This window comes from Ascaphus truei, chromosome 6 (genome assembly GCF_040206685.1).
Source record: "Ascaphus truei isolate aAscTru1 chromosome 6, aAscTru1.hap1, whole genome shotgun sequence".
Taxonomy (NCBI): domain Eukaryota; kingdom Metazoa; phylum Chordata; class Amphibia; order Anura; family Ascaphidae; genus Ascaphus; species Ascaphus truei.
Window position 1 is genome coordinate 93,344,087 of NC_134488.1, and position 13,481 is coordinate 93,357,567.

Below are 13,481 nucleotides of genomic sequence, written 5' to 3' on the forward strand. Positions count from 1 at the left end.
ATCAAGTATTACCTTGCAGAATTCTGTCCATGGTAAAGAAAGCACATCATTAAAATAAAATAATTGTAAAATGAACTGACAAAATGCTGCCTTTTTAAGTGAAATGAACTAGATTGTTATGCCTAGGTGTTAAATGTCACTGCCACACACACATACACACACACACACACTTATATAGCGTCTGGGAATATGGTGCAGGTAGCTGCTGTGTGTGTGGCAAATCTGGGCCACTTGATACCGGGACGGACACGGTGAATTGCCCCCTGCAAAATAAATTGCCAGTCAGCACGTTAACAAAATTCGCCAAGTTTAGGGTGGCAAAAATGTCTGGCTTTTAACAATCTGCCACTATGTCACTTGATAAAGACCTTTGAGGTCAAAACGTTGTGTTGGCTCAATAAATGTGTTTAGATTTGCAGAAATCCGTTGTGCCCTGTGTTCCTTCTACTTTTAACAATCTGAACCAGATGTAAGAAGCCTCAATATAGCCTGCAACACATTAAAATTCAACTGTGACACAAATTTTAAAAATATTAGTCAAGTACAATGGTGAATGCCTGTCTAATGTTATTGCAAATCCAGTAAATATTGCTAAATGAACAGTAAGTAGGATGCATACATTCCATGCTTAATATATTTATTTATTTCACTGGAAATATTTTTTTCACCAGCAATGCTTTAATAGCTATTTTTACCTCCTTATTTCTCAAAGTATAAATAATTGGATTTAACAAAGGGGTAAAAATGGTATAAAATACAGAAACCATTTTATCTGCTGCATATGCTACAGTGGGTCTTAAATAGATAAAAACACATGGGCCAAAGAATAAGGTCACCACAATAAGGTGGGAGCCACACGTTGAAAAGGTTTTCCCCATCCCTTCCCCAGAGTGAGTCTTTAGTATAGTGGTAATGATTCTCATATAAGACGTAAGTAACACAATGAAGCAAATTAAAGAGATCATCCCACTGTTTGCAACAAACACTATTTCAATAATGAAGATGTCAGAGCAGGCTAATACTGACAAAGGGTGTATATCGCAGAAAAAATGATCTATATTATTGGGGCCACAAAAGGTTAGTTGGCATGTCAAAACGGTTTGGATGATAGAATGCAAAAAACTTGCTGCCCAGCAAACTGCTTCAAGCCAATAACAAACGTTTCGGTTCATGATACTAGAGTAGCGCAATGGGTTACATATTGCCACATACCGGTCATAGGCCATAACTGCAAGAAGAATGCTTTCTGTGCCTGCAAAGAAATGTAGAAAGAACAGCTGTGTAACGCAAGCACCAGAAGAAATAGTGTCACTTTTTGAAAGGAAGTCTATTAGAATTTTGGGGATAGTCACTGATGCATAGCACAGGTCTACAAAAGACAGCCTGCCGAGGAAATAATACATGGCAGATTTAAGACGTGGTTCTACGTGGACTGTTATCATGATGAGAAGGTTTCCAGTCAATATCAGAATATACACAGCAAGCAGAAAAATGAACAACGCAATCCTCAGTTTGGGGAAATTGGATAGCCCTAGGAGAGTGAATTCCACGACAGTGCTTTGATTTGCTGCCTTCATCTTCCCTGCTATATTCCTGTTTCTTTCCTGGGGAATCACAGTAATAAACAAACAAACAGTTAATACAGTAACATGGTAGAGGCAGAACACTTCACAAGAAAACAACTGTGCAGGTAGAATTTGTGTTGATTGGTGCATGCCCTTAATAGAGTGTGGCCACACTGTTCAACCAGACAAGAAATGGAAAAAGGAATAAGGACAGACCTCCAAGAGATCTTAAAATCTTTACAGGGACGAGACAAAAACATTCCCAATTCGGTGAAAAAAATCCTAACATTTCCTTTTGCTAGAGCTTGCAATTCCATTAAAACATTTCTGGTCACTCAGCACCTTTCATCAGGTGTTGCTTTTTGTAGTGTGTGTGTTGTGTATATTTGTACTGTGTGTGAATGAGAGAATTAATTATTTCAAAGAAGACACGTTTCAATTCTGCAGAAATGTAGAACTGCCTGTATGTAATACTATTGGGAATAATCAATAGCCTCTACCAGGACTTTCTAACGGTCTTCCCCCAAATGGATTTAGGGCCATTAGCAATCGTTAATCCAATCCCAATTATTGCAGGTGAATTCCTACTTGCAAGAGAGGAAATCTGAGATTGTAATATACAAAAAAGATGAAGAGGGTGATGTATCAAGACAATTGATGTGAATTAAAAACATGTTCATATTTTATCTCTTAGGGGCCCTGGGTAAATTTCCCTGGTTAAAATCTACTTCAAATTTAAAGAAAACCCCTTGTTATATTTCATGTTACCAGAAAGTGGTGCAGTGCATTAAAACAAAGTTTCTTATGTATTGCTATTTCACCCATTAAAGTGGAAACATTTACATACTAAAACATATTCACACCAGAGCTTGCCCCCAGTGATCTTGCAGTTAATTAGTTGGCCACTCGCTACCTCAGCAGTATTGTAAAGCAGTTTTTTTTTTAAACCTTTTTTTGTTTAAGGAACCTGCAACAGGGGAGTAATCCCTGTTCAAGTAATGTGCCTTTAATCTAGCAGTGTGGTGGTTAACTGCTGGTAGTCAATTAATAAACACCACCTGTCTGATTTAGATTGCTTACAAAAGCCTGTCTTGTGAGACAGGAAGTGACTCCTTAGCTCACTTGTGGGCTGTACTTTGGAGACAGAGCAGGGGTTCTTGAGTCTCCCAGGAGAGACTGACCAAGAAAACACAGATCTCTGGAGCTGACTTGTCTTGAGCTCTGCCAGAAGACACAGCATAGCTGATTTCAAGACACAGGGAAAACTTCTAAACCTGAATGCTGACACACCCTGAGGGAAGGGAGCTGAACCAGGAACTGAGAAGATTTTCCCTCCAAGAAACAGATAAGACTTTCATTCTTAAGAGACTTCTTATATCTGCTTATTTCATGCTATATGTTTTGGGGCTGCGAGACATGCTTAACTAAGGGAGTTGTGACTTGCATAGAATTTCACTAGAACCACTCCCAAGTGAATAGAAGCTTTGTTCCCACCCCCCTGTGTTTGGATGGTTTCCTGATGAAAAGGAAAAGGCACAATAAAGCCTTGTTATAATTTCACCTTATAAAGTCTCCAATTGTGTACCTCTGTGAACGTCTGTCTACAGAACCCTATAATTATATTATGAAATTCTGTGGAACCCCAAACCTCTATATATTTGCACATCTGAGATCAGATGCATTGTAAGGAACGCCAACCCTCTCTAATAGCGTGTCTGTTATCAGATGCATTGTAAGGAACCCCAACCCTCTCTAATAGCACTTCTGAGATCAGATGCATTGTAAGGAATCCCAACCCTCTCTAATATCACATCTGAGATCAGATGCATTGTAAGGAATCCCAACAATGCATACATACCAATTACTCCTGCACAACAAGTGCAGGCCATTCCTGTGTGCCAAAAAAATGAGAAACAAATCCCTTTTGATGGTGATGACACAGACTGAGACATTTCGGGTTCATAGGCTTCTTAGAGTGTCATTTATCAAAGTCTGCCGGCTGCAAAATTGGAGGGAAAAAACTGCACCAAATTCCTAGACTTTTTTTTGACATTGAAAACACATTTTTTGTTGTTGTAAATCTGGTGCAGCATTCTTGCCCCACTTTTGCCCCAGACTTGCAGCCAGGAGACGTGGATAAATAACCCGGATATGCGGTCTGGTCAATTGAGTAACTCAGATTTTTTGTAAAGTTTTCTGTACTTACCTAGATCAATATACCAACACAATAGCGTATTCCATAGCAAAAAGGAAAAGTCTTATTCTACAGAGTAAATGTTATATGTAATCTGGGATCAAACCATGAAGCTTTGCTAAGGTGATTTAATAATGTCTCTTGCATATCTCTACAGTACAGCACACATAGAAGGTGAAACTATTGTCCACATAACTGGCATTCAAAAAGCAACCTTCTATAATGTATAAGAATGACCGTATTAACGACTGAATAAGCAACCAGAGACATTGGTGAATATCCTTACTGTAAAATCATGCAGTTGATACCCAATGTTGGTTAAAGACATTGGTTTTTCAGCCAATATGCGACAATGAGAACAGAAATATTAATAATAAAATTGATCAATGTTTGTTTTGTTTTATTACATTTATTTATAAATTTGTTTGACTTTCTCACTGAAGAAATAGGCGTTGTCATAATAGCTACAGTATATATCACCTTGCATTCCTCCTATATACCTATCCTCCATGAAACAGACATATTATTTTAAAGCAGACACACTCACTTATAGTTTTTATTGTCAACTTGAAGTGGGTTGTTAGTATACAGCACTTGTGATTATTTCCTCTGTGGTTATGGCAGTGGCTTGAGCTGCAGTCAACCAGGGTTTGAATAAAACTGCCTACAAGATAAGCCTAGTTGAAAAGAAAATGTGATTCACACAGTGTATCTAGACCTCACTAGTATGTACATATAGCTATTGTATTTAAAATTGGGCACTACTATATATATATATATATATATATATATATATATATATATATATATATATATATATATATATATATACATATTGTATATATAAGAGAGAGAGAGAATACTGACACTATGCCCAATATTAGCACATTGTCATTGAGTGTTTCAGTTTGCATTTACGTAACAGAACAAGGTAAGGATCGAATATACAACCGCTCCGTTAACGGAGCGGTTGTATATTCGATCCTTACCTTGTTCTATTGCTGTCTGTGAGGATCTGTTACACCACCGGAGGCCAAACAGGAGATGCTTCTGGCAGCGTCAGGGAAGCAGCTGGAAGGAGGGGGATCAAGACGGTGTTTCATCGTGAGTAGAGGGTACTCCACACCGGGCTTAGCCGGGGCTAGGGGGACTTAGTGATTGCATATCACAATATTCTGTCCCTGCTGTGTTCCCCTCTTGTTACCCCCAGTAATCCGCAATTATATTGTTACGGCATAGCCCTTTAATCCTTATTATCCGGTGTCAACTCCCTTCATCACATTATATTTTCATGCGTTACAAGCATTATTGCTAGACCTCCTGGAGCTTGTACACGGTTCTTTTCTGTGTTCTGCATTTACGTAACAGTGGCTTGAATTGTAGAAGCTTCTCCTACCATTGAGGTCAGGGCCCTATATGGTACTTACTATTTAAAGCCTAATTATCTTATACAAAGAATGGAGCAAACTACACTTATATGGCAAAATGTTTAGTTTATTGTTATAGTTTAGTTTTGCATTGTGTTTTCACTGTATGTTCAAACAAACCATCAGAATGGTTTATTATAATGTTGTTTTGTGTTAGATATTTAACTAGATGGTCTGGGGTAAATATGAATAGGTTTGAGATAATGCTACTATTTAATGTTCTTGTTTGATTTTTATTGTAGCCAACATTTGATGTTTTTATGCTATGAAAACAGAAAGCTTGAGGTTCTTTTTAAAACTAGTTTACACCAGAATAAGTATCTTGAAAACTGTTAAAGCTGATTATTATAAAGCACCATTAGAGCTTGCTAAATATTACTCCCATACTTGATGTGCTAATATTCTAGAATGCCGACAGCATTTAACACATTCTTTCTCTACGTGTTGGTTTTTCTTTTTTTCCATTTGTACAAAATCTGTGTCAGCACCAGGAACCCCTGCAAATGTACAGCTTGTGAATGAGAATTTCTATTGCTTAGAACACAATCCATTCAAAATACACATACAGTTGTCCATCAAGTTTTCTTTTCTAGCTGTAGCCTGCCTCTGGTATTGTGTTATTTCAACATTTAACAATTTCAAGAACTTGTTTGTGCACCCCCCAAAACACAACCCTGTAGTAAGTACAGTATGTGTAACAAATGTAAATGTCTTAAACTCACCATTCAGTAGATGTTCTTGGCACTTAAATTCAGTAACTCAATCCCGATGAATGTAGACACAGATTCTCTGCACTAGCAAACAAAGAAGGCTGAAGATAAAATAATTGATGTTTTTAGTAATTCTTTAGCAAAGGCTGTACCCTAAGAATATCAGTATATTAGATACTCAACATATATGTAAATGATCAATCAATTGTGCACTCAACTGAGAACCATATAAAAGGATGCCTTATAATAAAGATGAAAATTCTCCATAAAAACACTGCCAAACTCATATATTTTCACAATATGTAATCTTCATATTAAAGATATTTCTTGGTTTATTTTAAAGTTAATATAATACAAACATGAATTGAATGCCAACTTCACTACACTATCAGAAATGATATCATTACATGAAAATTACAGTTATTGTTGTATATGCACCAGGCTGCACATGTCAATGTCTGAAGAGGTGGCAGTTGTTATAAACCTACATTCATAGTCTCTGTGTGATTAGAAGGACAGCATGGGAAATGTTCCCTTGACGGTAATTTAAAACTCTAGTCATATAATAATGCCCTTCAGATCATCTACAAACACACAGAGATATACCTAGGGAATTACATTAGGATGAACCTTAAAGTTTAGGACTTCCAAAAAGTAACAATCCAAATATTGCGTGATGGAGACAATTCTCCTGTGTTTTCACTTTTCTCTTCAAAACAAATCAAGCGAGAACCTCTGGGAGTTTTTAATTAGGCCACCTAATGTCAGGTTTCCCAAGCCATGTTTGTAAGGTTACATTTGATGTCAGTATTTCAGGGGAACACACTGACATTCTGTACTGTAGACCAGGGGAGCGCAATCTTTTTCCCCTGCGCCCCCCTGCCGGCTGTCCTGCTCTCCACGCGCCCCCCTCCCTCCCTCCGCCTTACCGTGGTCCCAGCGTCTGGGCGTCATGACATCACATTGCCATAGGAACGCGACGTCACATAACCCCACAGCGTCATTTGACGCCGCGTTGCCATCCAGATGCCGAATGAACCACGGTAATTAAGGTTTACAGCGGCCTTCACCGCTTCCACGGCACTTAATTTAAGTGTCTTCAGGAAGCGCTCTGTAAACCCCGTGCCCCCCACAGTTAATTTCGCGCCTACCGGTGGGGGGGCGCCCCCCAGTTTGCGCACCGCTGCTGTAGGTCATTGTAAACTAAGGGGACACTGGGAATAATAACTCATATAACACACTAAGACTTGAAATGAAGCTATCAGTCAGAAAGTAGTTTGGCTGAGACAACAAAGGTTAATGAGATGTCACACAATAACTTTCAAGCATCTACTACTCGAAGTACATTCTCATAAGGGAGTTTGCCATACAGTAGGAAGTGTTACATACTATATGTCACGGGAGACCAGTACTTTTGACACCGAAACTTTCTGGGTTCATTATCACTAAGTACAGGACAAAGTAATTTAACAAACGAAGTTTACTCTGGGTAAACCAGCAAATACACAAATACACAATATAACATACACTTTCCACACTGAGAACCTGGGGGGGGGGGGATTCTCTAGTCTCACTAGGTGCAGGGACCCGCTTCAAATGGGTTTACCCTGTCCGCTTCTCTGCTTCAGGATATCAGAGTGCTGAACACACAGCAGCCACTCTGACATGTATCTCCAGCTGGTCACAGTCAAACTCCACACTCCTTCCCAGAGTGTCTCTCAGATGGACTTCACACTCCTTCACAGAGTGTCTCTCAGATGGACTCCACACTCCACCCCAGAGTGTCTCTCAGATGGACTAGTACTCTGATCAGCAATGTCCCTTATATATCCCTTGGTGGCTATCCTTTAACATTGAGCACGTGCAGCTAGTCAAGACAAACAGTGCCTGGAGCTCAGACCTGGTAACTGATTTTATTAACTAGTCTCCTACCTTTGTCCTGATCATATCTTTTCTATGGAACAGCTCAGCTTAATGGATTACAGAAACTCCCTCCATAGAAATGATAGGAACAGGCACAAAACATAATTTGCATTTCATCAACACAAAATACCAAGTATTTAAGCTGGGGGGAATTGCTAACACAGGAATAAATACAGACATAAGGTATGTATGTAAAATACAGGGCGTAGAATTACACACAGCTAGCCCACATTCCCTGTACTTCCCCAGACATTACATACATTGGGCTGAAATATAAATTACTTAGCCAGCCAAGTAATGTGGTTTTATGGGTAACTTGCTGGGATTTCTCTTTATTAGGTCAGCCAGCTACCCCTACCGTCACACAGTACTTGCATTATTTTTTGTTTGCCTTCCTCCTCTGCATCAATATACCGTAAGTACAAATATAGGATAAAGTATCTGTCATCTAAATTTAGCATAGGTTGAACTTGATTGATGTATGTTTTTATTTCAACTTCATCTACTATGTAACTATGTAAATATTGCAACAGCCAAACATGTGCAATGGTTATATGCTAGTTAATGATGTCTGTTTCTTTGTTTCATGTTATACCATATTTATGTTTCCAAAATTCCTTTACCTATTTAGGGGCCTATGCTAGTAGCCTTCATAAACCAACTCGCTGGTCCTGAAACGCCACCAGTTTTTTCAGTGTTATTATCAAGGTATTCAGAAAGCTCCGAAGACCTGCGATAGCAAAATGCCCAAAACTGGCGAGGAGCCAGCAATTTGATGTTTGCCTTTCTCGAAAGTTCTCACCGTGGATCTGCAGCGATGTGGCCCAGCTGCAGAGAGAGCTGCACAGAGAGAGACACCTCTCCCTGCACATATCTCACCAGCGATCGCAGGCTTTAAATAAAAATGTTAATACTGTACTAGTGTACGTGAGCAGAACCGCATTGATTTGTGGTCCGGGGACCCCAGGCTTCCCTGGGACACAGGCCCTGTTGTCGGGTGCCGGTATCGCCTATGCATTTAAATGTCTTGCGTCACATTACAGTGGCTAGCCGCTAAGGCAATGAAGGTGTTCAACCTCAATAAAAGAAGAGAAATGTCCAAGGAATGCGATGCACAGCAGAAAAATAGCTAAACGCAGCTCTATGAAAACCGGCTAATTTATTGAAAAAACGAGCATGTTCACATTGCCAGACACACTCTGACACGTTTCATCCCGCTTGGGACTTTGTCAAAGAGTAAATGGTAAAGTGTCTGTGTGCTCCTCTATAAGACATTATCAGCTCTGCTTTTTGGCTCATTACAGACAGATCTAATTGGCATGCCCTCTGCACAGCTGAATGTTAATGAATGAGGGTGCCGTTTAGCCAATCCAGAGCTGAAGTACTCAGAGGCAGCATATGCATCACAGACACAGCTGATACAAAATTATAACAAACATATACACATAACCCAGAATATAAACTTCATAATGTAACAATACTGTCAGCATATGACATATAGATTGTAACATATAAATAAGGTTAAAACCACAAAAAAGCATATGTAAACATAAACAAGGAAAAAGAAAAAGAAATCCGATTGTGAGAATTATAACATAAGAATGAAAATTATAGTAATACTATTCATAATAAAGCTATTTACAACAATAATTGAATGCACACGCTATGACCAATAATAGGTCAAAGTATAAAAAAACTAAGTGAAGCAATCTAATATATAATAAATGAGATTGAATAAATTTAGAAATTTATAATCTAAATAATATAATATTAATTCTTAACATGATAGTGATCATATGTGAATAACATCATTCATCTCAGACCGAATGTGAAACCACATCAGAGTAACATAGTCACAAATAGGTAGATTAATGAGTAACAATATTAAACATAATAGAAAAATATCATTATATAGCTTATAACTAGATGTACAGTATACCAAAATATAGAAGCCATAAATGTATCATTTCTTGATTCATATAGGAGAAAAACTCCACTACCACCACTTTGATAATGGGAATGAAGTCCAATAATTACATACATACATGAATCAGAAATGTATATCAAAGAGTAGAAATGTATCACAAAATGAATAAAAAATTGGAGAAATACATATTCACAAAAGGGGGAGATGCACTGGACCACATCATAGCCTGAATCACTCAACCAAAAAATGTTTCAGTTCCCAATCCGTATTTATACCATTTGGGTGTAGTGTATTCATAGTATAAATCCAGTGCATCTCCCTCTTATTTAAAGCATTCAGCCTATCCCCACCTCTGGGATGACATGGAACATGTTCAATTCCTACAAAAGAGAAGTTAGAGATACCTCCTTGAGGACAGGCTGAAAAATGGCGAGAAACCGGATGTTTGTCATCTTTCTTTTTGATAAGGCGTACGTGCTCCATAATCCGTGACAGTAAGGTTCTCGTGGTACGTCCAATATATTTCTTATGGCACCCGCACTGTAAAAGATACACAACAAAACGTGTGACAATTAATAAAACTGTTAATACAATGATTAGATTTGTATGATTTGACATATTTGGTGGATTTAGAGAATTGGCAAATGGAACATCTACCACAAGTGAAGAAGCCTTTTGGGATCCCTTGGATCTCTTTGTAATTATCACCAGACTTAAACATACTAGGCAACAGATACCCAGCCAAAGTTCTACCTTTCTTGAAAGCAAATTTGGGGCCCTGTTGGACAATGGGCGAAATATCTTTGTCCAAAGACAACGTATTCCAATGTTTATGGATAATAGCTCTTATTTGCTGTGTCTGTCGAAAAAGTAGTAATGAAAATTGGACAATCGGTATCTTCCTTCGCATATTGTTTAGATGTAGTTCTATATTTAGTACGCCTCTGCATTTTCTGTAAAAGATCTGATCCATCAAGAGTTACTGCATGAAGATAGGCATCTCTAACATCCTGTGATGAATACCCTCTTTCAACAAACCGCCTACACATTTCTTTGGATTGAATTTGAAAGGCCTCTTCACTTGAACATAATTTTCTCAGCCTAATAAACTTTGTATTGGGGATACCCTTGATAAGGGATTTTGGATGACAGCTCTGGGCAGACAAAAGGGAGTTACGGGAATGTTCTTTCCTATAGATGTCAAATTGAATGGATTTGTCAACATCAATATATAAAGTGAGATCTAAATAATTAACATGGTGCAAATTGTGCTCAAACGTAAACCTCAAATTCAAATCGTTGGTATTTAGATACTCAATAAATGAAACCAGTGATTTATCATCCCCATCCCACACCAAAATCAAATCGTCAATGTAACGTTTATAAAATATAATGTGTTTCCGAAATAAATTAGAATCGTGATAAAGGTGCTGTAATTCCCATAAACCAATAAATAAATTAGCATATGAGGGTGCAAAGGAAGTCCCCATAGCCGTGCCCAATAACTGTAAATAAAAATGTGAATCAAATAAGAAATAGTTGTGAGTGAGGAGGAACGTGATAGACTCTAATAAAAAAGTGAACTGTGTGATCGACAAATCTGATGAATCCAAGAAGTGACGAATAGCCTGGAGACCATGTTTGTGTTCAATTATTGAATACAGAGAGGTCACATCAATCTCAATAGTCTGTTTATTGGGGGAAGAGGAAATGGATGAAGGGGGTAGTAGCCCCAGGGTGGGTGGGTAGGCCTGCCTGGAAGGTTGCGGGAGGAGTTAACCCCTTCACTACCATAACGGCGGGAACCACTATGTTAATGAAGGGGTTAACCAGTCCCGCTAGCCCCCCTCCCCGCCCCGGTAGGCCTAAAGACCAACCCTTGGGGCAACTACACCCTTCTCCCAATCCCTCAACCCCCAAGAAACAAAAATAAACACAACAACCCTACTACCCACCTCCGCTACGCTCGACAACCCCCCCAACACATACAGTACAAAAATCTTCTATATGTATGTCACAGTGACTTATGACAGGCTGTAATTTACACCAAATAACTGGGTTGAACTGGTACGAGACTTAGATATGATAAAATATAATTTATTCCTTGATAAAGGTGAACACACAAGATATACAAATAACAGGCAAAATATGGACACTTACTTAAGATGGAAATGATGAAACAGTCATATCTGGACTGGCAGTTCATACAGCAATCTTCATAATCATCAAGACACGAAAGACATGAAAGACAATAGCCATAGGCTGAGTCTGGTTCTTATACCATTATTTCCCATTGAACACAACCTAAACCCAGCCCCTCTCATAAATCAGTGGTGAGGTTGACAGTGTTCCTCAGAGTAAAACTCCTCCCGCCCAAGGACGTTTAAAAACTGTTTATCCTATCTAAATAACTTCATAACTTCAGTTCAGTCATACTTACTGGCACGTGAGACATATTAATACATTCCGGCACGCATGAAGCTCCCAATGAGACTAAATATTACCGTGTATAACTAAAATTAAGAGAGATATTAATATCTGTCGCTTAGGACCTGCTACACATCATATGTTTGTAATCGTTATGAGCGAATCAGTCCCACGAATACACATATGTAGCTTTTAGCACGTTCAGCCGAGGACATCTCATAATATTCTTATATTTAATAAGGTCACTCATTCTGATATCTGGAAAAAATAGGGTAACCCCAATTATCGAGGCCACTACCAGGCACTATGGAGTGTGTTTAGGAAAGAAGGTTTGACGCCGGTATATAGGTGATGCAGGTAATAAGGCAATATATGGGTATCTCCGATACTAACAAGGGGAGTGGGGTACTGGAAAACCGGTTAGAGGTACAAGGGGACACCTCCCAAGGGGGCGCCCCCAAGTAAATCACGGCCCGGCTACCAATATATCCTCACCTGTCTCCCCTGTGTATCGCGTGGAGGTCCCTTGAAAGCCGTTCCTGTTTGCGGCTGCAAGCTTGATCCTGGAGGTCCCTTGAAAGCCGTTCCTGTTTGCGGCTGCAAGCTTGATCCTGGAGGCTCTGTGTGCTGGGATTCTGCTTGCTGGCGTCTGCGTGCCCCAACCGGATATGACGTCACAGATGAAAAAAATAGAGATTGCTTCCGAGGTTCACAGCACCTTCACTCAGCCAGTTGTATGAATATAAAAAAGTTTATTAGTAACCAGCAATGTACAACAGCATGAACACTCTTACGCGTTTCGTCCAAGCCAGGACTTTTTCAAAGAGTGCTGTTCATGCACAATGTCCCAGTTCATATAGGGAGAGAGCTAGATCAACAGCCAATCATTCCTAAGGTCAGATAAATTATCACTGCTGAAATCAATTAGGTGATTCGCTATACTATAGGACTGTTTATATCACATCGCTCACTACATGAAGGGACATACAGACATGCAAATATTGCATACATTGTTAACAATATTAAAATGACAGCCTAATGCTGTATAAAATTAAAATCAAAATCATACAAAGCATTATGTTCAAATACTGGTATAAATAAAACATTAATAAATTGTATAATAATTAATCAATTAATTCAATCTGAAAGAAAGTGGATAGGAATTATAGCTTACATAATCATAGAAATAAATGAATAGTGTAACATAGAATTAATTCTCAAAACTTAATAAATGTTATAATACACAGTGTGGATATTTTGAATTAACATTATATTAATGATTTTTCTATAATGGGTAATGATACCCAA

At 38.6% G+C, this 13,481-nt stretch overlaps 1 protein-coding gene across 2 annotated transcripts; it reads right to left on the reverse strand.

The window, feature by feature from the left end:
• Positions 1-285: 285 nt before the first annotated feature.
• On the reverse strand, positions 286-12,094 carry LOC142497405 (olfactory receptor 4Q3-like). Of its 2 annotated transcripts, XM_075605157.1 has the most exons (4): positions 11,907-12,094; positions 10,151-10,286; positions 5,909-5,997; positions 286-1,604 (listed from the first exon to the last, which is right to left on the reverse strand). In XM_075605157.1, the coding sequence occupies exons 3-4, from the start codon at positions 5,909-5,911 to the stop codon at positions 642-644; spliced, it is 966 nt and encodes a 321-aa protein (XP_075461272.1). In that variant the 5' UTR covers positions 5,912-5,997; positions 10,151-10,286; positions 11,907-12,094; the 3' UTR covers positions 286-641. The 2 variants fall into 2 exon arrangements, with proteins under 2 accessions (XP_075461272.1, XP_075461273.1); XM_075605158.1 differs by lacking the exon at positions 11,907-12,094 and having other exon boundaries at positions 10,151-10,289.
• Between the last annotated feature and the right edge of the window lie 1,387 nt (positions 12,095-13,481).